The sequence below is a fragment of the Heliangelus exortis genome, chromosome 5, assembly GCF_036169615.1.
Source record: "Heliangelus exortis chromosome 5, bHelExo1.hap1, whole genome shotgun sequence".
Taxonomy (NCBI): domain Eukaryota; kingdom Metazoa; phylum Chordata; class Aves; order Apodiformes; family Trochilidae; genus Heliangelus; species Heliangelus exortis.
This window is the reverse complement of record NC_092426.1, coordinates 12,282,478-12,310,248: the sequence shown is the minus strand read 5'-3', so window position 1 is coordinate 12,310,248 and position 27,771 is coordinate 12,282,478. Positions and strand designations below refer to the sequence as shown.

The 27,771-nt window shown below is 45.3% G+C and overlaps 2 protein-coding genes across 3 annotated transcripts; both read left to right on the top strand.

Annotated features, from left to right (window-relative positions):
* Positions 1–1,247: 1,247 nt before the first annotated feature.
* CYP46A1 (cytochrome P450 family 46 subfamily A member 1) lies at positions 1,248–16,527 on the top strand. 2 transcript variants are annotated; one of them, XM_071745627.1, is made up of 15 exons: positions 1,248–1,518; positions 4,792–4,869; positions 5,134–5,215; positions 5,771–5,844; positions 6,513–6,599; positions 7,255–7,393; positions 7,982–8,092; positions 8,878–9,034; positions 9,358–9,420; positions 10,637–10,709; positions 11,093–11,177; positions 13,026–13,136; positions 13,389–13,477; positions 14,372–14,438; positions 14,962–16,527. In XM_071745627.1, exons 1-15 carry the CDS (start codon positions 1,391–1,393, stop codon positions 15,121–15,123), a joined length of 1,506 nt encoding a protein of 501 aa, XP_071601728.1. In that variant the 5' UTR covers positions 1,248–1,390; the 3' UTR covers positions 15,124–16,527. The 2 variants fall into 2 exon arrangements, with proteins under 2 accessions (XP_071601728.1, XP_071601729.1); XM_071745628.1 differs by lacking the exons at positions 1,248–1,518; positions 5,134–5,215 and having other exon boundaries at positions 4,790–4,869.
* On the top strand, positions 16,153–27,771 carry LOC139796671 (extracellular tyrosine-protein kinase PKDCC-like). Its single transcript, XM_071745048.1, is given in 10 exon segments — positions 16,153–16,156; positions 20,593–20,664; positions 20,667–20,827; positions 20,829–21,422; positions 21,599–21,721; positions 23,891–24,162; positions 25,111–25,190; positions 25,285–25,389; positions 25,947–26,123; positions 27,497–27,771. Coding segments are annotated over 10 exon segments (1,701 nt in total). The 3' UTR covers positions 27,610–27,771.

Here is a 27,771-nt window from a genome sequence, read left to right as displayed (position 1 = left end):
GACTGGAGATTTTTGCAGGGATTGAAAGGCTGCTGGGCCAAGGGCAAGATGGGAGTAGAGGAGGATGCAGTGGGTGGTTTATGTAGTCTCTTAGTCTTCTTGGGTCAGTCAGGGTCTTGTTCCTCCCTTGGATTCCCAGAGTGCAGAGGTCCTGCTGAGGCCAGTGGTGGCTCCTGGATCCATCCCACTTACTCAACTTACTTGTTATGAAAAATGTCTTCCTCTTTTAGGTGTGCTGCTGGATCATTTCAGTGGGTGCCTCCTTGTTCTTGATACAAAGTAATGATTAATTAGTCTTTATTTATCTCCAAATCATTGATGGTTTTCCAGACTTCTGTCATAAAATCCATCAACCAGCGTTGTTCCAGTTTGAAGGCCTAATCTGTTCTATTTCTACACCTCTGCCAAGATGGAAGGAAGAACACGAGTGGTATTCATACACACTGGATGTGCTTTACATTTATAGAGTCCTCTACATACTGATACACTCAGGCATATTGCTTTGGTCTCTCTCATTTCTAAGCAAAGCCAATGGTTTGCTTGCTTCTTTGGTCTGCACTGAGTATTAAATACACATTTCCTGAATAGGTGCCACCACTTAATATATCTAACTGGCTTGCGTGTACATGTATATACATGGTTTGTCTTTCTCCATGCATTACTTTTCAGTTAACATAAGGTAATTTCCACCAGTTTATGGCTTAGTCCCTCATCTCCTGCGATCCTTACGCAATCTGGTTTAAATTGCACATTTTGAATAAAACTGTATTGCCTCTCCTTCCTATATCAAGGGGATGTATGAATTCGCCATATAACACGAGACTCAAAGCAGACCGCTCTGAAAAATCCTCAGCTATTGATCCCTACAAGCCATCAGCAGCGTGTTCCCTTTGCTTCTTATATTTTAAACGGTTAAAAATCAACACAGAACCTCCATATTCCTTGTCCTGTGGCGCCTTCGTTTCAGAGCCTAAGCGCCCTCAGGGATGAGCTTTATTTAAAGCTCTGTAAACACACACAGAAGGTGCAGCATCCTTCCTGACCTCCTCCCGCCAAGCACCGCCTCCGCCCAGGGAAGCATGTACGCATGCATGGATGCAAGCACAAACACACACATATATATTTTTATATATCGTCCTGCCAGGCTGTTGCACTTCCTGGACGTATGTGGGGGTCCAAGCCCCCCTTGCCTGGTACTCTATGGGCTCTTTAATTTGGCCGACCCCGCCCGCAGCCCTCCTCACAGCCAAGCCCTCCCCGGCCCACTCCGCCCGCCCCGCTGCCCGGTGCCTCACTGGGCCTGCTTCTCCCCACAGCCGGGGACTCTTGGGCTTCGGCCCGCCCTTTGCCCGGGCAGGGGAGGCGGGGCTGGAACCGGGCTCCGCGGGCCATGGAGGCGCTGGAGGTGGCGGGGGGGCTGTTGCTGGCCCTCTCCCTCCTGGCCTTCGGTCTGTACTGCTCCTACGTGCGATACATCCACGCCAAGTACGACCACATCCCCGGCCCTCCGCGGGAGAGGTAAGGGGCAGGCAGGGCCGGGCTGAGGCGATGGCGACCCGGGGTGGTGTTTTCATGTGTCTGCAGAGCGATTCCCACCGCTGGCGTTAGCACCGCCGGGCTGTTCTCGCTGCCGGGCTGGAGCCATGAGAAAATGTCATAGCAGAAAGCAAACACTTCATTCAGCTCTTGACTCTGCGGGGCGTGCTGCCGGGACGGGCCAGGACCTCTCTGCGGTGGACAAGGACAGGAAAGGAACAGCGCAGCAGCGAACAGCACGGCGGGCGCCCCGCCCTGCCCTGCAGCACCGCCTGGCTGGCTTGGGCTGGCGGGTGGGACGTGCGCCATCTCCCCGGCTGGTGGCTCCAGGTGGCCACAGGAGCCTGACATGACATCTGGGCTGTGCGTTGGCTTCTGACACCAAAGGGACTCGACCGGCAGCACCAGCCACGAAGGAGGGGCTCTCTGTTGCCGGAGCAGCACAGCCTGCTCTCCCGCACCAGTGTCACCGAGCGCCAAGGGGCACAGTGACACTAACACCAGCAGGCACCTTCCCTGCTTTCCCTCGTGAGCTAGGTGTTTGGTTTCTGCCAAAAAAAATTGTGTCATAGGTGATAGAAGTCAGTGAGAAGGGCACTTGCAGGGCAGTGGCACTGCTGTCACCAGGAGAAATGGTTCTTTCAGGTGTCTCTGAGCTTCCCATTCAGCCTCACCCTTGGGTGCTCTCTGTAACATATCATGGGAAGAGGCACCACACCAACGCTTTCTTACACAAACAGTCCTTACACAAACCAGGCTTGGCTGCCTAACTGAAGTTTCATCCTACTTCTGTAATAGGGGTCAGATATTAAGATTAGAGAGAGGAGAAACTTGGTCATACAGGTTCCTGCTTGTCCTTGGGTTCATTTTGAAGTTTGAAATAACACCCAAGAGTGATGGCAGCCCTGTGGCTACTTTTCTGTCCCTTTGAGGCTTAATGTTGATGATCAGCCTATGGTTCTTCCCAGGAAGGTTTCTCATACTGATATGTCCAAGTGGAAGCTGTATGTCATGTGAGCCCACAGTACTTAATAGCTTTTCAAAAGTATAAATTTCCAGGGACAGTCCAAACTCCACATTTCAGTACACGTTGCACAAAACGCTTCCACTCCTAAATGTCCAAAGTAAGGAAATCAAATACCTCTAGCTCTGAAAACACATTATATTTTGAAAAGAAAGTTTAAACAGTTACTCTGTGTGGTGGTGGTCCCCCCAGTACAAGAAAGGCATTAACAAACTGGGTCGAGGATAGCTGGGATACCTGGGAGGCTGAGAGATGGGCTTGCTTTGTGTGGAAAAGGGGATCCACTGGACGTTTTTAGCTGCCTATTCAGTGGTTATGAAAAGATGGATCTGAACTCTTCTTGGAGTTGCAAAATGAAGGATGATGTACAGAAGTTGTCTTGAGGGAAATCCCAGTTAGATGTGAACACCTTCACATGTTTTGGGAAAGTGTGAGTGCTCAAATGCTGGCACAAGTGACTGGATGAGGCCCTGAGCTGTGTAGCTCTCACAGGTAAGTGTAGTCTGGAGCAGGGGACTGGGCTGGTAACCACCAGGGGGCCTTGACAACTCAAATTCATCTGAAATGGGATTCATCAAAATCTAAACACTTCTCAGCTGAGACTGTATGTGACAAGCTGGAGAAGAGCATCACCAGAAGCAAAGGCTGGCTTGTGTCCAGCTTACTGCCCACTGAGGCCAGCCCCCAGGTTGTGGGTAGCAGATCTGCTCTGCACCTGCAGCCTGTATCATTTCAAGGTATTACTCTGTCCCACATGCATGATTTTTCCTTTCGCCCTTGGCTCTTTCTGACAAAAGCATAAGAAAGTCTTGGTTTAGGATGAATTACAACAGGATCTTATCAACACTTCAGATTTTGTGTAAGCTCTTACAGCTGCATGATGACAAGATTACATTAATGCCCTTGATTTCCTGGGCTGACTTACTTTATCAGTATTACCAGCATATCTGTAAAGGAGAATGGTGCAGGACAGTTTGGAAAAGTGAGTCCTAGTGACTTTGTGTCATTTTTACTGCATGAATGGCTCATCTGTGAAGAGAAAGGCATCTCTCTATTATGAAGCAAACCTTTGTAGATTTAATAGCAAGAAATGGACAAATACATGTTTGCAGATGATAGTATCACATAGGTGTATATCCTAAAGCAAGCATTTGCTTAGGATTTTTCTATGCAATAAGTAGTTAGTACTTACCATGAATGAGAAGGGAATGGATGTTTTAGGGCTATTTAAACACCTGAGTTAATTAGCTAGTGATAGGACAGGGGATCAAAAATTATCTCTGAGTATTCATGTGTCACACAAGAGCCATGAGTGGTACCTTCCTCCATGCTCTGCAGATAGACCGCGTTCCCAGATTTTTCTGTTGCCTAACTGAGTGCTTGTTATTTTAATCACCTCCCAGTTCCAACAGAAATAAACTAAGGGTGTATTTTCCTCCTGTTACTTGTTTATACTGAAAAGGATAATAGCATGGCTGTCTGTCTCTCAAATGAAAAACAGATCTCCAGCACTGTTTGGTTCATTTAGATAGGAGCTTGGCCAAGTCTTCCTTCAGATATATGCAAACCAGTGGGAATTTGCCACTCACAGCCAAAGGAAGGAGTTGATCTCTAACTTCTTAATATATTTGAAGAGTTAAGCCCTTTTATTAATTTGTGCAGTTTCCAGATTAATCAGTGATTATCCTTCTAGGTTGTTCTCTTTTTTTTTTTTTTTTTCAGCATTTGAGGTGACATGGCCTTAGAAAGACTCTAGGTTTTACTCAGTTTAACTCCATTGACACAAGTTATGCTTATCAGTGAAGATATGCTTATCAGTTATGCTTAATCTTATGAGTATGTATTAAAGAATATTTAGTGCAAGTGTCTGTTGAATCTACAGAAACAGTAGTTGCTGTGGAGATTCAGTCAGTGAGGCAAAGAGCAAAGCAATTTGCTGGGACCTCCTGCTCAGGTCCAAACCTCTCCAATAATACAGGTGCAAACAAGACTTTGTCCTGAATCTCTGCAGTGGTCTTCCTGGCTGTGGGAGTGCAGCATCCTGACCCTAGTCCCTCACTTACTCTTGTGAGGATTGGGCATCAGCACAGATAGGTGTTATTTTTATCCTTCCTTACAAGGAGAAAAACATGACCAACACTTGTATTGCATCACTGAGCAACAAAGATTGCTGTCCATACAAAACCTTATGTTGGCATTCTCCTGACACTTTTAATCTTAATTTTCTGCAGCTTTTTATTTGGACATCTGCCGATCTTGTGGAGAATGCTGAAGAAACAAGAGTTTATGCATGATCTGTTCCTGCAGTGGTAAGTTCAGACACATAATTAGCATTGCAAGGAATAGCCCGGTAGCACAAATTGGGAATCAAGGCACAGAGGTCCTGAATTATATATTAAGCATTGATCAGAAGATTTGTAGAAGATCTAGGGAGAGAAAGGATTGTTCTTTTTCTTAATGGCTTTATTTGCTGAAGATTGCAGTAGTGCCCCATTAGTGGTGCTTTGGTCCAAACTGTTACATATTGGTGGTTTGTAGCATAATTTATTTTTTTTTCTTTACCCTTCTCATAGGGCAGAGAAATACGGACCTATTGTACGGTTTAATGCCTTTCACAGAGTCTCCGTAATGATTCTGACTCCTGAAGGAGTGAAGGTACTGCCAAGTAAAGCCGAATTGACAGGGGGGAATCAGCCTGTCCCTCCAGAAAGAGAAGGGTGGTGCTTGATGTTCAGGGAAGTGTGGTACAGACAGTCTGTGCCTGCAGAAAGAGCGGCCCTGGCTGGGTTCAGAGAATGAGGTATTCTGCTCTCCAGACTATCCTGATTTATTTTCTTCCTTGATTAATTGATTTACTTTGTTATCGTTATTTAAACAGCAGATATAGCAAGCATACATTATTTTCAGAAAAAAAAGCCTCTCTGCAAGAACTTAATATCTCAAATGAGTGAGGCACAAGGGACTGAATTTCTTCCTGTAAAACTTTGCAATAACTGCAGAGTGAGATTTTGGGTCACTGGGCAAAAAGTGCTAGAGGCATGCAAAACAAGGTAGCAGCATGGGAACTGGGGAATCAGGGCACACCAAATAATTCATCTAGTCTTCAGACTGTTGCTACATGAGGAAAAGAGTGAATGTATGAGTGGCTTTTATGTTTTGGCTGGGAAACAGATTGCACTCAGTATTCAGTGACCTGAGTTTTGATTTTAGGAGTTCTTGATGTCACCTCAGTACCCAAAGGATCGTCTGGTGTATGGTCGAATCTCCAACTTATTTGGTGAGAGGTAGGTAAAACCCATCTGAAGCCATTGTGATCTGAAGATGAGAGAAAGATAAATAACATAACAGGCATGATACTTATTTTTACTCAGACCATTTAGTGTTGGGATTAATGACTTATTTGAGACATGTAAGCAACATGTACCTTCTAAATAATGTGTCAAGTCAAATGTCCTGCCAGTCAGGGAGGAGGTTATGCTAGATTTTTTTTTACTTTCATAATTTTTTTTCCTCCCGTGGATGTTCAGTTAGTCTCAGAGTAGTTTGCTCAAGATAATCACCAAAATTTTCACTTAGATTTTAAAGGCCTGCGTTATTTCTTAATGCATGGGAGTTTCCAGCTCCTAAGCTCAGTAACAATATTGGGATTTTTCTCTGTTGGCCTGAAGATTTAAAAAACATAATAATCCATTTATTATATTAGTTATTTGCATAACACCTGTAATGAACCAGCACCTTAGTGGACTCAGCAATCCACACCTTCCAGGCAAAACATTTCTGCAGCTCAGTCGTTGTCCACAGTGGTGGAGTGACCGTGTACTCAAAGCAGCATGTTACTCCCTGCACATTGGAAAAATAAAAGTAGATGGGAAGAGTTATCTTTGTGACTACAGAGGCTTTGTCTGGCTTCCTTGCTGAAAACTGCTCTTTTCCTTGTTTTCCTAAATGCTAGGTTTATAGGGAATGGCTTGGTAACTGTTTGCAACCATGAGCATTGGCACAAGCAGAGGAAGATAATGGATCCAGCTTTCAGCCGAACGTAAGGCACATATGTCTGGGATGATCTAGCTATTATTTCTGCTGTATTTTCATGATTCTCCGTATCTTCCTCCCAATTTTATTTGATATTTAGAAAGAGAAAAAAAACATACAGTGACAAAATTGAGTTTTACTTAGAGTCCAGTGCACCATTTCCATGACAAGTATAATTTGAGCAGATTTCTCATGGGGTAGTGACACCCATATGAGCTCAGCAATAGCAGAAAGGTCCCAGGGTTTCATATCCAGCAGTGTGGTAGTGGCTGCTTTATCCTGTTGGAAAACAGACCTCACAGATTTTATGTGGGCAAGCCTTATCATTCACCTGAGTGATTCGCTATGGCTGTTGGTCTGGTTTTCTTGGGTGTGCTGAGATACTTTGCAATGAGGGGCTGAAGATAAAGTCCATTTACCTCAGCATGCACAGGCCAAAACCCATTGCCATGACAGCTGTTGTTTAAATGGCAGGACAGAGCAGGGCTACTGTAAGAATTTAGGTCATTTTATCTGTTTGCTTTCTAAATTATTAAGGCAAAATTATAAATTAGAAAAAAAAAAACCTTTACAATTTTCAATGGGAAATAATGAAAATATCTCTGCCTGAGCAGCAGTGCCCTCTCCATAGCCCACATCATGCATTTTTATTGATTGCTCAGCTACCTGATTGGTCTGATGGATACTTTTAATGAAAAAGCAGAGGAGCTGATGGAGAAACTAGAAGAAAAGGCAGATGGAAAAAAAGAGTTTAGCATGCTGAAGATGATGAACAGAGTGACTATGGATATCATTGCAAAGGTACGAGTTGTCTGCTTTCGTGTTTCCTCCGTGACTTGCAGGAAGGAATGGAAGTAATGTGTACTGGCAGCAGGATAGGATCTGGAGTTGGAGCCAGGGAACACCAGCTTTACCCAGCACTGCCAGAAGAGATGAAAAGACTGGTTCTGCCACTTCCACTTCGACTGAGCCATAGCAAGGGGCAGTTAGGGAAGGGTCTGTAGAGCCTAGGTGTGGCGTACAGGATGGTGACCCTTTGCTCTTACTGCCTTGGAGCTCCCTCCCCTCCCTGCCAAAAGGGGCCTGCCATTGCTTGGTCATGTGTGGATGTTGTGTTAATGAATATGTCAGCATGAAGGCTGCTTTATGCTGGCTTTTCCTTTCTCTATGCAAAGCAGTTTGGGATGAATAGAGAGTAATAGTAAACTGCTAATCCCCCCAGTTAAGAACAAAGCATAATGTAGATATTAGCTTTCCCTCATAGCCTCCTCCAAGGCAGGATATATCCTGAGGTATTTTTATGGAAAACGGCTGTCCTGCACTTTACATTAGTCTCAGGGAGACAGGAGGATGCAGTGAGTTGCTGCCTCTTTCTCTCTTGCTTCTCAGGTGGCCTTTGGCTTGGAATTAAACGCACTGAGCAATGACCAGACACCTTTCCCTCATGCTGTGACCATGGTTTTGGAGGGAATGACAAAGCAGCGCATCCCCTTCATACGGGTCTGTATGCACTTCACTTCAGCCCTCTCTCTTTGCATCCAGCTGGAGCCCCTGCTCTTGCACGAGTGGGCCAGAGCTGTACAAGGTCCAAGTATGACAGCAAGGCTCAGCAGCAGTGAGCTGCTTTATCTCCAGTGTGGATTGAGATAAAATTAATTAGTGCTATAAAACACTTGAAAAATTAATATTAGCAGTTAATGCTTCCTTTCTTTCTGTCTATCTTTCCCCATGCATGTGTTCTCATATGGTTTTATACTTTCATACCCATCACTACAAAAATTGAATATTTTTGCTGTTTCTCCATTACATTACTCAAAACGGAAGAAATCTGAACTTTATTACCATCAAAAATGTATTTTTGACCAAAATTAATATGCTAGGAGAGTAGTGATGTGATCTGAAGTATTTAAGTTAAAAATCATTCTGCAGTTTGTTATGAAAGCTGTAACAGGTGTTTAGAGCTCCCATTTTCCTTTTTGGACCCATAGAGGAGATTCTTTATTGCATGCTGCAGTTTCTCTCCATGGGAAGGTGAGGAATATTGCTTACAGTGCTCCAAACATTAGCTCTGACAAGGTGAGACATCAGCATGCCCAGATCAGAGTATTTCTCATTTCAGCACAAACCCCTCATCTTGGAAATGTTCACTTTGTTCAATGGAGAGCAGATGTTCTTGTGACAAATGTTATTTAACGGAAAATAAGGTGCTCACTTGAAAAATAACACTTAGCTTTTTTCTTTTATCAGCAAGAGGAATAAAATGACCCTAAAAATTCTGTGTTCAGTACATGCCAGGAAAACAGAAGCTGGTAAAGGAGGTCAAAGAGAGCGTGAGGCTGCTGCGGCGTGTGGGAAAGGAGTGCATTGACCAGAGGAGAGAGGCCATCCAGAGTGGGAAGGAAGTCACCATGGATATTCTAACACAGATACTGAAAGGAGATGGTAGGGGTCACAGTGTTAGAGTTAATTCATCTGTGGCGTGTTTTGCCATGAGATTTGGGGAGGCTTATTTTGGGGATCTGAACTTTAATCCTCTGATGTCTTTAGGAGGGTTTTTTCACACTGAAGATAGAGTTGCTTTGAAAATTCACCTGTTTCTTTGTGTTAGATCAAATGCTGATCACAAGTCCCTGCAGAGTTGCCTGCTTGGCATCCTTTCCTGATGCCACCTCAGACAAAATGTTCAAAGCAGGGCAGAATATTCTGGCTGTTCCAGCTGGGCACAGGGATGTTTTCTAATCTTGTTTGATTCTCTCTCTTGACAGCTCTGGAGGAAACGAGAGATGATGAAAACATTCTGGATAACTTTATCACTTTCTTTGTTGCTGGTTGGTAGCTTTTTTAATGTTTGGATATGTCATGTGTGAAGCTGTACTTGGGTGATAAATTGTAGGGTCATGATTAATGTCATTGTTCACTCCATGTGATGCTTCTGTAACCAGGAGCCACTTGGTTGAAAGGCAACAGTTCTACACTGGCATGGGACCAGCTGGGTGAGTTCTGAAGAGAGATCTTGGTTTTCTCATAGGCAAATGATATGAGAACCTCCTTTGCTCTTATCAACACAGCAAATAATGCCAGGCCAGTGGTTTCCAACTGGCAGTGTAGAGGGCAGCAACTGCCCTCTGTGGTGCAAGGCTGTTCCTCACAGGGTTCTAGCTCTTCTTCCTAGATCCTGCTGAGCGCCACTGAAAGCATCTTTAACATATTACACATATCTTTGTGCTGCTTCACCCACACAATTAAATGCCATCTTTGCTTTAAGAGCATTAGTCGGTGGTTGAGAGGAGAGGGCACTGTCAAAAATTCGGGGTCCTAGATGATGTGTGAGGTAAACAACATGGGAAGATCAGTCTTGCAAAACTGTAGTGTTCAGGCTCCTAAGGTGTGGTCAAAACTGTAATTTCATGAAACAGACTATTGCAGCAGATACGTCTTTGCAGTAGTCTGTTTTCTGTAATGCTTCAAAATAATACATTTACCTGTCCCTGAAAAAAATGAAAAATACCCATGCAGAGCAGACATTTCAAAGAAAGACAGGAGTTCTGTTTCCCCCTAAGACCAGTACATACTTGGCTTCCCAGCAGGACTGTATGTCCCATAATACAACAAGACAAGTATTGAACCTCCTGGTGGGGAGCTCATAAGATGCTGTGTGCACAGTAGATGCTCTGTGCAGCCACTGCACTTGAACAAGACAGCTTGTATCTTTGCCTGCTGCTTTGTTCTTTTCATTCTTGGAAGCTCCTTACACAGAATTTACATACCTTCTACAGGTGTCCTTTAATTTCTAGCATACTTGATATTAAACACTTGGGGCCTGATGTTTAAAATTTCCAGTTCACACTTGCACTAGTCGACCATCTTTGTATCATACTATTTCATACTATTATTTGTAGTGAAATGAGGCAACCAGGTGCCACTAATTGCCAGGTAGTGGGCATGAGCTTGTGTTAAACCCACTACCTGGCAGTTAGTGGCACCTGGTTGCCTCATTTCACTACAATTATTTCATACTTTAAACCCATTATTTTGTGTTACTAGGTCATGAAACCACTGCCAATCAGTTGTCATTTACAGTAATGGCTCTGGCTCAGCATCCTGAAATACTGGAAAGGTACGTGCTCTCCAACTTGCTGTTAATTCCCGAAAAATTCTAGTGTTTCTTCCTAAATAAACAGTTCTATAGTCCCAATATATTTTAAATTTTTAAAAAGCTGAAGATTAATTAATTTCAGTTCCATCTAAGTGATTTTTTTTCAAAGCCTTTATACAAAGCTGGTCCTGAGTCCTGCCTGATTTCAGCCACACTGTAGGCCCATTGCTCCATCCTGATACAAGGCACAAGTTGAGGCAGGCTGGCTGGGAATCAATAGGCATTCTGCCTGAGGATGGGAATCAAAGTCCAACCAAATGTCTGAAAAGTAAAAAAATGTAATTTGTCAACTTGCCTAGCAAGAAATGGGCGTCTGCAACTAACATTTTTTAATTTTACTGCAGGCTTCAGGCCGAAGTGGATGAAGTTCTTGGTGCCAAGAGAGACATTGACTATGAGGATCTTGGCAAACTCACTTACTTATCTCAGGTACTGTAGGAGTGAGGTAAAATACCTGTCAGAGCAGTTTGGTAGTACTTCTGCCATCTCACAGGACTGCCAATAGGAGTCCCACACTTAAAACTTTAAGAGCAATGCTTGTAATTGATACTGACAGTGTTTGTCCCCAGAGAGTCATCAGGCAGATACGATGAGCTGTTTGCAGCAGCCCAGCCTTGTTGGGAAGGATATTCCTCCAGTTTCTTTCCAAAATCCCACTTCTGCTTCACTGCTTGCTTTAATTGTTACCAGTCTGGGAGCTAGAGCAGTTGCTTAATCCCAACCTGTTGAAGCTGAAATCATAGCTGTATATTAAGAAGGGTTGGCAACTTAAAGGCCAACCTATGTGTGAGTCCCAGGCACTTCCCAAACTCATAACTGTAATTTTTTTATTATTATTGTTAACATATTTCCAGCTATGATCTCACTGCATGCCCTAAGCTCAGTGGGATTTGAGGACTTAAAAAATAATGGCCTTTTTTGGCAATTTTTATTCTTTATTTTTCAAGACTAAATAATAGTCTTTAGTCACCCAGGGGGAAAAAAAGTTTGGTCTTAAATGAGGTCTTGTGTATAGAAATACTGGTTGGTAATGAACTGCAAAGCCAAGACCTGGCTACTTGCCAGCATTTGTGTTATGTATCCTATTTTACAAGGGTGGGGGACACTGTTGGCCCTCAGGAGAGGCTGAATCACAATCCTGGCAGCTATTCTCCCTGCTTAAATTTCCTGTGATTTTATTAGTATGCCATGATCACTCTTCTCTTAATCTGCCCTGTTGAGGTGGGTGATGGTGTTCTGCCATTTGTCATATCCCATCCTACTGTGCTTTGACAGTAGATAGTTTTAAGAGGTGTATTTCTTATAAGTAAGAGGTATGATGTGTGATTACAGAAATCAGCAGGTTTCCTTAGGCTTTTCCAAACACCATCACAATTATGCCACTCCAATTAGGACAAGGTATCTAAGCCTTTCAGTTTTTAAGACAGATCACATGAAAGCCTCTCAAAGCAGACCACTTATTTAACAGAACAAACTTGGATCGGTACAACCAAAATTACAGTCACCCTTGGTCAGAGACAGTCTATCAGTGGAGTATCAGAGACCATGGGACTCCTGTCACTCAGTCGAGTCTGAACCCTTTTGTCCACGCTTCTTTTTCATTAATCCACTTGTACATGCACACTGTTAATTGCATTTGCAGTGAGATGCTAATGGACTCTGCTAATTAGGTTTCACTTTGATGAAATAAGTCATTCTTACAGCTCACTGTCACCAAAAGAAATTTTCTCATTCCATTTTTTTTCTCTGTTCCCTATTCATTTTCCTTTGCCAGGTTGTTTTTTGTCATTTTGGTGGTCTGACCTGGCTCAGCTCCCCGAACAGCAGAAGCCTGGACAAAGGCAGGAGTGGGAGCACAGTGCTGAGAGCGGGAAGGAGGTGGGAGCAACCACCCATCCTTGTGGCATCTGGTGCCAAGAATGGGTCACTGGGGCGTGAGACTTCACTCTTAGATACTCCTTTGAATTTGCTTCCCAGTAATTTTTCACTTAGTTGTTGACCTTACTTGAGGTGTTAAATCTGTTCAATGTGTGGTCTTTCTTGTGGTTTTTGCAGCTTTTTCTCTGTTTTACCAGCTGTAAGATAGAACCAGCCTGAAGGAGCTGACTTGGCTGTATATTTTGCCAACAGGAGTCCAAGGCAGATAGACCAGCATCTGTTCCACAAGTCAGAACTCCCACTTAGCCAAAGCAAAAGGCTGTAGGGAGGTGATTAATTTTATTTTTGCTTCCTACACTGTATTAGCTAGCTGACCTTTTGTGCATTTCACTGGCACAGGTTCTGAAGGAATCGCTGCGGCTGTACCCACCTGTCCCAGGCACATTACGCTGGATGGAGAAGGAACATGTCATCAGTGGCATCAGAATTCCTGCAAACACGACACTTGTTGTGAGTCCTGTCCACCAGCAGCTGCTTTTAGCTGCTACAGTCGATCCAAATATAACGGATCTGCTTATCAGAGGGCCAGAATCCTCCCTGGGGATATTTCTACTGGCCTCTCTGACATCTCATCCAAAACTGGGATTTTGTATCCTTTTTACCTGGAGAGTTGAAAGCAGTTATGATTTTGTACCTGTGACAACAAAGAGGCATTTTCAGTCTGCTGCTCCTGACTAATGTATATAATTTCTTTCCTGACAGTTCAGCACTTACATAATGGGAAGGATGGAAAGGTATTTCAAGGATCCATTCACTTTCAATCCAGACCGATTTAGCAAAGATGCACCTAAGTGAGTTTTGTTTTACTCTCAGGTTATTAAATATCTAATAAGGAACCATTACAGGCAGAGATTTTAAGAGAAGGAAAGTAGAATAAAACTACTTTTCTATTCCAGTATGAGTAGCACTAAAGCCTTATCCAAGTACATATAGAGAGCAATAATATGCAGCTTCTGTTCAGAAGTTCTTTATACCACATGATACCTTACAAAAAAAAAGATCAATACTGATGTTATTTTATTTTGAGGTAAAAAAACAAGGCTTGGGCAAAAGCCAGGTTGAATATTTGTCTTAATGCAGTATAGACATTTAATGTGTGTCACCCCTGGCTCCACGATGCTTGAAGTGTCTCCACATTAGGGAGTACAAGGGACAGAAAATGTTGCTCAGCCGTATAGGCAGGCAGCCTAAGCCTAATCCATGGATGGGAGTGCAGTAGGAGAGACCAAGGACCTAAACAGTTGATGCTGATCCCTGCACCTAATTACATCTAACTAATTACATTACAGCCTAAAGTTATTATGGCCCCCTTAACCAAATGCCCCCTCACTCCCATGGTTCAGGACTGTTCAAAGGAGCAGTAATTGGGTGGACTGTTACGTCCCCATGACGGGCTGGAGAGCATTTAGTGTATTCTTCACATTCAACTTTGAAACAAGATTTGCACACACCAAAACAGCTCTGTAAGCTGAGCCATGTCATAAGCAGAGCTGACAAGTAAACTTGCTGCAGAGCTCTATTGCTGCTCTGAAGCAAAAAATATTGGTGATTTGGAGATCGTCTTTTAACAAGTCAGGTAGGTGAGGTGGCGTTTAGACCATAACCTTGCTGCTGTGATGAAATATTTGCTTTTTTCTTTACAACCAAGCCATTAGAATGACTGATCTGAACAATTTTCTCTGCAGGCCATATTACTGCTATTTTCCATTCTCTCTGGGCCCCCGATCCTGCATTGGGCAGGTGTTTGCACAGGTAAGCAGTGGCATGGAATGATGCTTTATAACAAGCATTGTGTCAACTCAGGGAGTGCTGTCTGTGGTAGGTGGTGGTGGGACCAAAGACGACCCTGATGGTGCAGTGACCCCTTCCCTCTAGAAGGAGGGACCCCCCCATGCCCATGACAGGGTGTATATCTCAAACACTATTGCGTGAGCAGACATACATGTACTGAACTGGTCCCACATTTCCCATGGCCATGTGCAGCCAAGGTGCTGACAGGCTGCTTTCACACATAAGTGTTCTGGGTCACCTTGCTTGGATCCAAATCCCTTGATAGGTCACAGCCAGGATTGCAGCCAAGGTCAGGCACACAGATCTTTGTGCGTTTTGGTTGTCTTGAAACCAAAGCCCCAGGTGACTTTTCTTCATGCCAAAACTCAGTCAGCTGCATCAAGAGAACATTTTAAGTTTTACACCTTTATACAGAGCAGTGTGACACAATACACTGACTTTACGTATTTGCTCTCATTGATGATGTTTGGTTTTTTCTTAACAGATGGAGGCAAAAGTGGTGATGGCAAAACTTCTGCAGAGGTTTGAATTTCAGCTGGTACCAGGGCAGAGCTTTAAACTCTTGGAAGCTGGAACTTTTAGGCCACTAGATGGAGTAATGTGTAAATTAAAGCCAAGGAGTTCTGCAAGAGGCTGCCAGGTGTGAACTGCACAGGAGAGGAGTATGACATGGTAGTGATGTTGAAGATCTTCACAATAATCAAAGGTTAGATTTTGCGGGCCCCTTTAGAGGATTACTGAACTGAAATTTTTCCTAGCCTCATCATTTACTGAAGAAAACTTTAGGAGAGTCAACTCAAGATAGATTGGAGCATCTTCAGTCTGGAAGTGTACCTGGAATTGCAAAGCCTGTTATTTTTCAGGGGTACTGTCTGGTTTTGACCAGACTTGGAAAAGAATATCCTTTGACTGGAATATCCCTGGATCTACACAAACCTGCACTCAAATACCAGTTGATTGTTTCCACTGAGTTTACTAACAGCACATGTTCTAAATAAGTCCTTGTTCAGGACTTCCCTATTTGCACAATTAAGTCAGGAAATCTTAGTAGAGCACCAGATTTGGGCTGAACGTGGGAAGAGACGGTACTCAGTCAAAACAATTTTCCCATCTTTGCTGCAAAGGAGAAGAACTATTGACAGGAGCAATCAAAAATCAGGGATTGAGGCCACTTCCATGTTGCTTCTGCCTCATTTTTATCCAGCCTCTCCTACTTTTCTTATGGTATCATTCAGAGTAAATTTTGAATCCATGCTTTTGAAAGGGGCTTTCCTGCTTACTTCCCATATCCCATTCTCATTCTTCTGAGACGCTGGTCTTTTTGGAGAGTCTTGCTGGGAGGTTTATTTTTACCTGGATCATCTGGTTTACCAGGAAACTACACCAACACTTGGACCAGATGGCCTAGTAGGTACAGTAGGGCTGCAAGTAGGTGCCTGCAACCAAGTGCTGCTTAAAGTGATATTGCTGCTGAAGATACGTTTAACTTGAGACAGAGACAGGAGGGGGTCGTGCGCTCTGTTCTTTGGCAGATGTGCCAAAATTGCTCACTGCATGCAGAATTGCAGCCTGGCTCTGTTGGAGAGAAAAATATCGTGACAATGCCACATTCCAGAAAAAAGTGGATACCTAAAATGAATTTGCACCTATCATGAAATACAGGGAAATCGGGGCAATGGGTACTGCCACTGTTATTTCTTATCTTTTTTAATTAAGAGGGTAAGAAGCCAGTCTGTACACTGTTAGGTTTTCAAGGTGGTTTCCATGTCAAGAGAGTAACATCCCAGAGTTTTTTCTGCATCTGCTTCTGTTGCTCGCCATCTTATTCAGTGCAGCATCAGGACAGCAGGCCAGTAAGGTGCATATGGCTTTTGATAACATAAGCAACATCATACTGTGTATTAATATGACTTACACCCAGAGGTAACAACACCTGTAATGCTTAGGAAGGTTTAGTCCATCTCTCAGCAGACAAACTCTTCAATCCCGTGTGCTGGAGATCTGCTTATATGCTCCGAGATGTTAATAAAATCTCATTGGGAAAACAGAATTTTCCAACTGGATGTGTGTTCCTTGGAGATGATGCATTTGGGAGAGGGATGCTTGATGGCAGTCAGGCTAGGCATGCTAGTGGTGTAACAGAAGGCTGAAGCCTGAGAACATGTCACAGGGAAGGAAGTATCTCAGCACTGTAGAGGATGGCAGGAGAAGCTGTGAACAGAACAGAGAGCTCAAAAAACAGCTGGCAGATCATGCTGTGGAGATGAGAGATGCCACCACATCAGCTCTCTGCTCTGCCTTAGTAATGAATGAGTCAAGATGCAGTAGTTGTACAAACATGTATTCCCTTCTGCTGCTTCTGCAATGGGGACAGGTGTCTCCAAGGAGGACTCAAAGGGAGTGGTAGTATATTAAAACCCTGCAGGGAGTTTTGTCAGATCTCATCTGCCCAAGACTGGTGCTTCCTGCCACCTGCTCAGTGCTTACTCCCCTCAGAGGATGCTCTTTCAGCACTCTCTGCAAGCCCAGATGCTATCCAGCTCTCCAGGGACTGCTGACAGGACTCAGTTCTTACACACCCAAGAGTTCTTGCCAGGCTGTCGCCTGTCAATGCTGATCACTTTCCAGCAGATGGCAAGCTCTCCCTGTCGATGCATCCAACGGGGATCAGCGATCCTCAAGCCTTGACAGCTCCTTAGGAGACAGCCTGTCCTGGCTCCCTCCAGGGCATCATAGAGCAGGAGCTAATGATGCCCTGTGATGTGCAAACACCCCGCAGTGCTCTCACTGTTTCATCCTGCACTCCCAGCCAGGAGGTGATCCCTTGTCTGCCAAAACCAAAAGGAACAGGTACAAAAAAGTTGCTTCCCGGGGCTCTGCACGCCAGCCACGTGGTGGTACAGGCTCTGCCAAACCCATTGAGGATCTTCAGGTCACAAGTACCCAGGCTGACCCAGCTGTTACTCCTGTAGGGTATGAAGAAGCTGGGGGCTGCAGCTTTCATGGACAGCACAGAGGATATTTTTTCCTTATTCTGGGGAAAAGAAACATGTTAGTTCATTTTTATGGCAAGCAATCATTATCTGCTAGGGACTGTGACCAGTAAGGCAAAAAGCGGAGCAAGGACTGTCTCCCCTTCCTAGTGCTATTCCCAGCTGCTGGTAGGAGCAGTTCCCTTTTTTCTTTCCTGCCAAGGTTTAATGCTGGGCTAGCAATGAAATGATAGATGCTTTCTATTAATCCCTCTCCTTACCCAGAAAGGGTAAAGAAATAGAATAAGGGATGATCCATTGTGAAGATATTAAAGAGCTTCTTCCTCTTTCCAAATGGACTTCATTCAATTAGCTTCAATCTCACTCCATTTCCTTAGAAGATTACAGCACTGTAAGCCACAAGCAGACACTGGAGCATGTCCAGTGCCTGAGACACCAGCAGCATCCAATAAGAGATTATGCTGGATCCACCAAAGCATCCTGTCAGGGATCACTGGTGCCAAGCACCAGGGAAGAGTCCAGCTCCTTGGAGTCTTCTCAGATATTCTGGTGGAAGTTGAGCTTGTCTTGCTTACTGTCACCTTCCATCTATTGCTTTGTTACGTTCTCCCCCCACTTTTGTTTGCACAAATACTCCAAGGAACTAAAAGCCATGCAAATGACCCTGTGTTCCTCTGCTACATCCTTGCTGAAGCACTTTGCTGTTTTTCCCATTTAAGGTGTCGGTGCCAGCAAGCCCACAAGACTGTAGTGGTCTGCAAGACACCTTGCATAGCAGAGCCATAATCTTGGTAGGAATCCTGAAGTGCTACCATAAAGCAAATAAATTATCAATCATTATTTTTATGTATCTGGGAGCCTTCTCTAAATAGGTCTTAATATTATTACAGTGTTGAGCACAGTCTGAAATTAGATGATACTACATTTGGCTGGCATCTATTGCTGTGGAAACACAGGTAAAAATTCACTTAATAGCTCTCCAGTAACAATGAGTATTCATTAATATGACACAGACACTTGATACACACAGATACTTGATTTGAAAATAAGTAATTAAAGAGCTATTAAGGTTAAAGAATAACAGAGGAAATTCAGCTACCAAAAGAGCTGTTCTGGGATCAGCCCATAACCTGTACGTGCATGGATAAGCACAGGTGGACTGATATTGTCTACACTATTTTACATACCAGCAGGCTGTGGGCTCAGCCTTCCCTCCACAAGCTCTGTTACCTGGAAATGTCCTGATAATTCATAGTTAAGTTTTTCTGCTGTCCTACAAGAGCAGTTTTGCTCTGCTGTGGTGCTGCTGCTTGTACTCTTATCATGTATTGTCCTCTCTCCAGTAATGTTGAGCTAATGAGAAGTGGAAGGGAAACTTTCTGCAGGCTTTTGGGGAAGAAGCTATCATTGATCACATATTCTTTATCTCTATTAAAATGGTCACTGGTCATGATAGCTATTCTGTTGTAACCTCTGAATATCTCCATCCTCTGAGCTGTGATACTGGAGTCAAGTTTCTCAGGTTTCATGAAGGTTTCTTTGCAGGAGTGGTTTGAGAAAGTGACCTGAGCTGTGTGTGCTCTGTGTTATGAGTAGGTCAGGAGGGAGACACCACAGTACATGGAGTGAGGCAAGGAAGGAGATGAGAAGCAAACATGTCCAAGGGCAGTGGCAACACTGCAAGCCCAAGTAGTCCCACTGCTTGATGATGGCCAAGACAAATCCTGTGAGATCTCTCCCACTGTGTACTGCTGGTCTCCTTTTGGTGCAGGTAGAAGCTGCAGGCTCTCAGAAGAGCTGAGTACCTCAGGGACAGAGCAGTGGTTGGGAAATAGTAGCCACCCTTTCTAACAGAGAAGTGAGACATGCATCCTCCAAACCCAGTGTTGCTCTCAGCAGGAGGGTACCACACCAGGCCATGCCCCACCTTGCTCCCTTTCTGGAGAGGGTCTCCCAGGTTAGTAATGACACCAAATAAATTATGGCAGAAACTGAAGCAAACCAAGTGGAGAAGTAGAGTGTTATTTTAATTTCTAACCCAGCAGTGTAGTGGTAAATAGGAAAGTGAATCAACCCATTGGGCTGCTGTTTCAGGCCACTTGGTGAGGAGGGTTAACTGCACATTGCCTAAATTAGAAGCAGATGAACCACATCTGCCTTTGCCCGAAGCTAGCTTGACTGACTCTGCACAGCAGCACCGGGTGCAGACACATGTAGGCACGTGTATAAAAGGGGTGACAGAGCCAAGGCAGGGACCCTGTCCTGCTTCCTCACAGCCTTCCTGGCAACAGTTTCCTCACCTTTGCAGGTGCAGAAGGCAGCCCTGAGCTGGCTGTGTGTCACTGGGCTCGTTGAATTTCTCACTACTAAATGGTAAAGTTCCTTTTTCTGCCTGGATTGGCTGCTTATGGTGGAGGAGGTCTTTGGTGTTTGGGTTTGATTGGTTGTTTTTGTTTTGGTTTGGTTTGCTTTTTTCCTTTCCTTTCTTTTTTTCTGGAAACAATTACAATTCCATGCTTAGCTAGTGAATTGCTGTTTCAACCTAACAGGGCTTATTCTTCTTTAAAAAAAAAAAAGAGTGGCAGTGCTTACTTTTCTTAGAAACCTAACTTGAGACTTTTCAAAGGCCCAGGAACGTGCTGCCTCAGTTCTTACTAATTTAAATACATTTTACATCCCTCGGCTGTATTCTTCAGTAACTTCAGCAGGACTGACACGATTCACACCCTGTGAAATCGGCGTGTTTGGCCACAAAGAGCCTTCGCTGGGAGGGTGGGGCAGCTGTGCGGGAAAAGAATCACAGAACGGTTTGAGTTGCAAAGGACTTTAAAGATCACCCAGTTCCAACGCCCCTGCTCGGGCAGGGACATCTTCCATTAGTCCAGGTTGCTCCAAGCCCCATTCAGCCTGGCCCTGAACACTGCCAAGGGAGGGGGAGCGGCAGCCCAACTTCCCTGGGCAACCTGCTCCAGTGTCTCATCACCCTCATGGTAAAGAATTAGGTATTAACCTAAATCTACCGTCTTTCATTTTGAAACCGTTACCCCTTGTCCAATCACTACATTCCCTTGTAAGAAGTCCCTCTCCAGCCAGCTTTCCCGCAGCCCCTTCAGGTATTTCAGGTGAGCGGTACAGTCCCGGCAGCTCTGACTCCCACCACGGTTCACCTCTCCCAGAACCGTTCTGCCTCCGCCGCCTCCCCTCCCGTTCCCGGGCGGTCCATGCCACCGGTGTGCCCTGTGCTCACGGGCCCCCCTCGGGCATCGGCTGCCCCGCAGGGCCGGGCCGGGCCGGGCCGGGCTGGGCGGGGTGGGGTGGGGGCTCCGGGCTCCGGGGGGGCCTCCCGCCCGACACGCCCCCTCGGCGGGGCTCGCCTTTCCCAGCGCGGCGAAGCGCGGTCGGCAGAGCAGCCGGAGCCCGCTGTGGCGCAGCCCCGCTCCCCATGGCGGCGGTAGCGGCGGGGCGGTGTCGGCGAGGGGCCCGGCTGAGCGCGGCGGCGGCGCTGGCGCTGCTGTCCCTGGCGCTGGTGGCGCTGACAGCCGGCCGCGGCGGCGGCGGTGGCGGTGGTGGCGGTGGCGGTGAGGGGCGGCCGGCTTCCCCGCCACCGCTGCCGTCGGGCTTGCGGGAGGAGCTGCGGCAGAGACGGCGCGACCTGCAGCGCCTGGCGGCGGCGGGCGGCGGGGAGGAGGCGGCGGGCGGGCTGGGCTGCGGCGACCTGAGCCTGGCCAGCGGTGTCAGCGTGCTGGGCTGGGGCTTCACCAAGGTGGTGGCGCGGGCGGCGCTGGCGGGCGGCGGCGCCGTCGCCCTGAAGTCGGTGCACGGGGCGGGCCGTGAGGTGCGGCAGTGCGTGCAGCGGTACGGGGCGCCGGCCGGCTGCCGCCGCCTGGCCGCCTACAAGCTGCTGAAGGAGGTGACGCTGCTGAGGCGCCTGCAGCACCCCGGCATCGTCCAGGTACGCAGCGGCGGGCTGCGGGGTGGGCGCCCTCGGTGCGGAGGTCTTTCGGACGCGGCTGACGCGGCTCGGTGGGCGAGTCTGGCCGTGTTGCCTCTCGTGTTGCCCAGGCCGTCCCGGACCTGCTGGCACTGGCGGGGCATCGCTCTTGACAATCGCTCCTTCCCTCCCGGCAGCTGCACGGTCAATGCTATGATAATAGCGGAGATTCTGAGTTACGAGTCACAGCTATGCTGGAGCTGGGATCCCCCCTGGAGATGATTCAGCTTCTGCAGACCCCCTGGGAGGAGAGATTTAAAGTAAGAAAACAAAGCAAAGGGAGTTTTATCAGTCGCTTTTAGACCGCAAACTGAGTAAATGCGAAGAGCCTCTTGTGACTGCTGGGGCAAACGGAATTGTCATGCTGACACGCTGTTTGCTCCCTCAAATTGTCCTTAAATCATTTTGCTTTAACTCCTTTTAAATCACATTAGAATAGCCTTAGCCCAGCATCTCGCTGTTATATCCCTTCTCTTTAAAGAGGTGTTAAAAGAGCTACATCTGAGACGAAACGGCTACAAAAACCCTCTCAGGACTGGAGTGGTGTTTAATACCCAGTATTACTGTGTATTTCTAGCTTCCCCTCTGTATTGCTCCCCTCCACAGAGGGACTTTCCTAGTGAGGCCCCTCAGCAGGCTGGGTCCTATTCAGGCTGGGTCTGATTCGGGAAAGCTGCCTCACCAAGCTGTGAGTGTTCTTTTCTGTGTATTATCGGTTATAGGCAGCCGGATGAGCAGCCCTTCTCTCACCACGTGTTTTTATGATGTTTCTGATCTTAGCCCTCTAGGTACTGCTGAACCACAAACGCCACTAAATTGCTTTCCTCTTGCTGTAGGTCTGGGATCACATTCCTGTTAGTGAGATCTGCCTTGTCTCAAGCATCGTGCATAGGGATTCTTCAGCTCCCCTGGAATATAAACGACTTACGACAGGGCACTAGTTTTCGTTCTAGCTTGTGTTAGTTTGTTTGCCTCAAGGTTTCAGTTGGGAGTTCACCACTACTTACTGGGTTCCCAGGAGGAAAGAGAGGATCAAGTAGAAGCATGGGTACCATAATCAGAAATGCTTTGGGCAAAATGGAAACAGAACAAAAGTCCCCAAATAAAATTCCTGCCTGCATGCAGTCCGCAATGTTGAAAAGGAGCATTGCTGTCCATGCCAGAGGAGGAGTGGCAACCATGCTCACTCAGCTGCAGGATGTGAAGCTGGGATTCTTATGGTTGCTTCTCTCATCAGTTAAAACAATGTCAAATCTTCCAGAATAATATCTCTTAGCCTGTGGAGTTATGCTTTTGCTTACAAACTGTTTCATGCCGGCTTCTACATACTTTTCCCAGCACCTTGTCTTCTCAAATGTGCCAAAGTCTCTGTAGAGTTAGAAACCCATGATGCTGGATTAGCTGGTGTTGAGGTCTGGTGTAGTGTCATTAAGCTTTTCGCAATCTTCTGACTGATGAAGATACTAATTCAGAACTTATGCTGGCACTGTTTAGTCCTGTTTCCTAATTAGGGTGTCTAAACGGATGGGATTCCCCTCTGGTGAGCCACATCAGATACCAGTGATCCTGAGAGCTGTTCCAAGTGAACAAACCTCTACGCCTGCACAGATCTCTATCACAGGGAGTGAGGGATGGCGTGGGTCTGCCTGGCACACCTACCTGACTGTAGAGTTTGTCTGGTGCCAGGGCTCCCAAAACCAAATGTAACCTGCTGAAGAAAAAGCTAACTTGAACAAAGTGCTAGTTCAGTATAAATGCACTCTTCTAGCTCTGTTTTGCTCAAAAATAATGTACTAAGCTTTCTGTTGGATCAGGTACTGTCTGACCTTTCCCTGCTGTCATAAAGTTGACGTAAGAGCAAAAAATCTGGCAATAAATACATTGCATGCTTTGGCTAATTCTTCAGAAGCACAACTGTGTGCCCAAATTCATACTGCTGAGTGATGCAGCAAGGCATGAATCTGGTATTAATGACCGTGGAGCCTCAGTCTGTATGGGCAGCATGGGGGAAGGGAGGGGAATGTATTAATTCTATGCCAGAGTGGGAAAAAAACAGTCTGATTTCAGCTAGCAAATCAGTATAGCCCCTGAAACATGAAGGCTGCTATTGTTTTCTTCACAGCTTTCTCCTCTTGTTCCTCTTAACTGCAAATGTCTTCTTTTGTATACATACATTTTAAAAAAATGTTGCTAAACTACTTACCAGTCAAATCCTGTGGCAATGTTGATAATAAATTTTGTAGCATACATATAATTACCTTTTAAGTACTGTATGCATTTGTTTGGTTTTTTTTTTTTTTGGTTTTTTTTTTTTTTTTTTTTGTTTTTGGCTTTTAGTTTCATTGAATGCCCTCCCCTGTGTTCTACTTCCAATTTAATAGCTGTTTTTCATCTGTTTTCCCCATGCATATTCATCTTCTCTTTCTCAGATTTGCCTGAGTCTTGTGAAACTGCTGTTTTACTTGGCACATTCCCCCCTGGGTTCAATAGTCCTCTTGGATTTCCAGCCGAGGCAGTTTGTTATGGTGGATGGAAACCTAAAAGTGACAGACATGGATGATGCCAGCACTGAGGAGCTGTCATGCAAGGAAGATAATGACTGCACACTCGAGTTCCCTACAAAAAGCTTCCCTCTCAAATGCTCTGCGGTTGGGAAATGTGAAGGAATAAATGAAAAGAAGAATCTTTTCAATGCATATCGGTATGTCCAGCAAGATGGGAGAAAAACCTGGGGTGGATGATCTCACACACTGCCATGTAATCTCTAGCATCTTATGTTTCTTCCATGAAGTGATTTCCTCTCACCTCTGTCAAAGGGTGCCTCAGCATTGCTTTGAAGACAATTTATTTTCCTTATAAGGCAGGAAAACAGTGTAGCTGCTGTCTGGTGAGAACGAAGGCATCTTTCTTATGCTGCTCCCTTTCCCCAGTGCCCTCTAGAAACTTTACCCAAAGATTCCACCCTGTGAACATACTGTTTCCCAAACAAGCCCCTGGCACTTGACATCCATGGGCTGTGTTTGCTGAAAGCAGTGGCAGCATGGGCTGGCTGCCAAAACCCACCAGCTTGATGCTCCTGTTATTGGGAAGAGTCTGGATAACTCTTCCCTTGAATTCCAAGTCTCCCTATGGACACTGTGGGCACCTGTGGAAGAAACAGGTAAAGGGCAAGGAGCTGAGAGTGCTGCAGCACTTGGTGCAGTCTACCCACTAGAAGCAGGCTCACTTCCACTCACCACTGATGCTTGGCAGGCCATGTACTGGTGGCACTCTTGGCAGCTGGAGATTTACACAGAAGGACCTAGTAAGGCAGCCTGACTTTGCAGGACTTGGTGTTAGAGGGCAAATCCCTGCATAAATATTGCATGCTTGCTGTAGTACGCTTGTCTCTTGTAGAACAGGAGCTTTCTAGAAGGTTCAGGGAATGAGTAGTTCTGCCTTCCCAGGGGTATTACGAATGCCAGACCTTTTCAAGTCAAGGGGAAGGTCTTGCACAAGTCTTCGAGTCTTTTTTTTTTTTTTTTGTGGGGAACGCATTGCTTAGTAAAAAGTGGCCTCAGAAAGCTCTGTCTTGTGAGTCTTTGCTAGGTAAATTTACTAGGGAAATTAAGCAACTGTATTCTAATCAGTCTGTGGGATTTCTTTGCAGGTATTTTTTCACCTATCTTTTGCCACATTCTGCACCACCAGCTTTGCGGCCCTTTTTGAGCGATATTCTGAATGCAACAGGTAGCAGCTAACGTTCATAAACTTCTTTATTGGAAGCCTCTAAATGGTATTTCATGGAATTACCGATCTTTGAAATCTTTTTCTTTAAATATAGGTGATTTAAGATATGGAATAAATGAAACCCTGAGAGCTTTTGAAAAGGTTTTACATCTATACAAGTCAGGGCTCTATCTGCAGAAAAGACCTCTTCTTCTAAAAGGTACATGCTTTTGCATGCTTTAACATAACTACTGAAGGAGCAAGCAACGCAGTAATTGGTCAAATTCTGATCTCCCATACATTCAGGCAGTGTGTAGCCACTGGGAATAGCACCGGAAGTATAGCTTTTGAGCAGCCTTTTGTTTTTTTATGGGACCTCTGCATGATTATATTGTTTTGCAAAGTGAATGCAGTGCAGACAATCTCACCTACACATGGATGTGTGTTTGCACTGCTTCTAAATGTTCTTCTTCAGTGTTTCAAGTGAATATATAACTTAATGTCCCCTTTCTCTCTTTGGGATCATTTTAGCCTGCAGACCAGTAAGTCAGCTTTTGGTGCTGATATTGAAATTTCCTGTTTCACTTGATGGCTTCTGACTGCTGAGCTCAGGCTGTGGGAGGGTACAGTGGGGAGGTGACAACACCACTACTGAGTGTGGCCAAACAGCTGGGGCCCTGGTGCCTTCTAAATTTCTTTTTTCTGAAGACCATTCTATTGAACCTCTAAATGAACATTCATGAGGTGCATCTCTGAAAAGAGTCATTCTGTTTCCAGACTACATCTCCCTAAAGGGCTTCCGAACGGTGGAAGGAGAAGACTACAAGTGCTGGCCCTCCTATAGCCACCTGGGGTGCTTGCTCTCCATTCATGGTGCCGAAGAAGCCGCTGCAATTTGTAGCTCCCAATCTCAGTGTCAGAGTTTTATTGTCACCCAGCAGAGAACGTGGACAGGTGAGCTTGGGCAGGAGTGATGGGATGCTGCCATGTGGTGCCCCTACTTCTTTAGGCACGAGTGGGGATGTTGTTGCTGTCCTTTTCCATAGTGTCTCAAGTCTATTGATGCATATAAAGCTGTCTTATTTATTCTCAAGATCAGATGGCTGCAGTATTGGGCATCCAGGAACCCCCTGGAGTTATTTGTATCATATCGAAATTATATTCTCCTTCTGCACCTTCTTTCCTCTACAGTTTTGCACAGGACTGCTAGGTATTGTTACTTACCTCATAGAGATGGCCTCAAAGAGATGGCTTCACTTTGGTGTTAGGCTAAACAGTTCCTGTGGGGTTTTTAGAGATGAAAGAAGCTGTGTAAAAGAAGGTGGTTTCTATTGTTATAATTAAGAGTCATTACAAGTTGTTATCCCCTTTATCAAAACCAAAGCCTCAAACCAATGGATTTCCAAAATGTCCCTGTAATTAGCTCTGATTACAGCCTCTTACAGTTAGCATGTTTTCAGAATTATTATAAATGAGCTCATTTAGCTGACACTCCAATCATGGGCTCACTATTTACAAAGTGAAACACTAATGAGGTAAATGAGTGTTTTCACTCACAATGGTGCTGAAGAACTGTGTCTTGTTGGCTGACATGATATTTTAAAAAAGAACCACAAACTACCAAAGGCACAGCGTTTCCATGGGTTCATGTGCAATTGGCATGTGGCTAACTGGTGACATAAGAGCGCTTCCACTGTTGGAATATAAATCTCTTTGAGCTGGTTTCACACAGCAATGGATCGTGTGAGTTGTGCCTAACACATTGCATCTGGCTTCCTCATGGAGTGGCTGTGAGTTGCCGTGTTGGGTGCCTCATTGGAAGGAGCCACACTCAAAACAGCAATGGGGATGCAGAAACAGCACAATTCAGGACCCAACACCCTTTCTGCAGCACCTGGCTGGGATGCTGATCCCTGCCACCCTGTACCGTGCCTGTGGTCTGTTAATGTTTCCCTTGCTGAAATTTTTCTTCCTCACATTTTTGCAGCGCATCTTTGCAGCCAAAGATGCCAAAAGTGTGTGACTGTCATGCCGACTGCCTAACTTTGCCAGTTGGATTAATGAGAGCTGTGGGAACATGCTAATCCCTCTGAGGGAAGCTTGGTAAAGCAAAACAAGATGTAAAAGCCTCCAAGGCCCACTTGTGTATTCCTTGTGTGCACTCGGTGAGCATCTGGAGATTTCTGGGACTGTGAAACACATCTGTGGCAGGCTGGAGTGACCCTTGGCTGAGCAAGCAGTGTGTTCCTGTGTCTTTTGCAAGAAATAGCATGGGTCAAGGTGAACCTGTCTCCTGTATTAAATTCACATTTTTATTTCCTTTCCAGGACGCCCACTCGCCTCATTTCAGAGTAGCCCGACTGATTTAGTACCAGATGCTAACACTGTAGTCTATATTAAAAGATCGGCTTCCTTAGGGGAAAGACTTCTAAGACAATGAGATCACATAATATGATCCTGGGAGGAACAAGCCACTGGGGAGAATTTTGTCTGCTGAAAAGGATGACATATTTTATTTTGCTTTGGGATGGGGTCTCCTTGCCAGCTCAGATAGAGTGAAATGCTTCTGTCTCCTTGATCAAATCTAAGATTTCTCACTGCA

Bases quoted from the DNA above. Each gene is read 5' to 3' on its own strand.
- CYP46A1 (XM_071745627.1), top strand. From the start codon at position 1,391: ATGGAGGCGCTGGAGGTGGCGGGGGGGCTGTTGCTGGCCCTCTCCCTC. The intron at 11,178-13,025 runs GTACTGTAGGAG...TCACTGGCACAG, and splicing joins AACTCACTTACTTATCTCAG to GTTCTGAAGGAATCGCTGCG. The intron at 13,137-13,388 runs GTGAGTCCTGTC...CTTTCCTGACAG, and splicing joins CTGCAAACACGACACTTGTT to TTCAGCACTTACATAATGGG.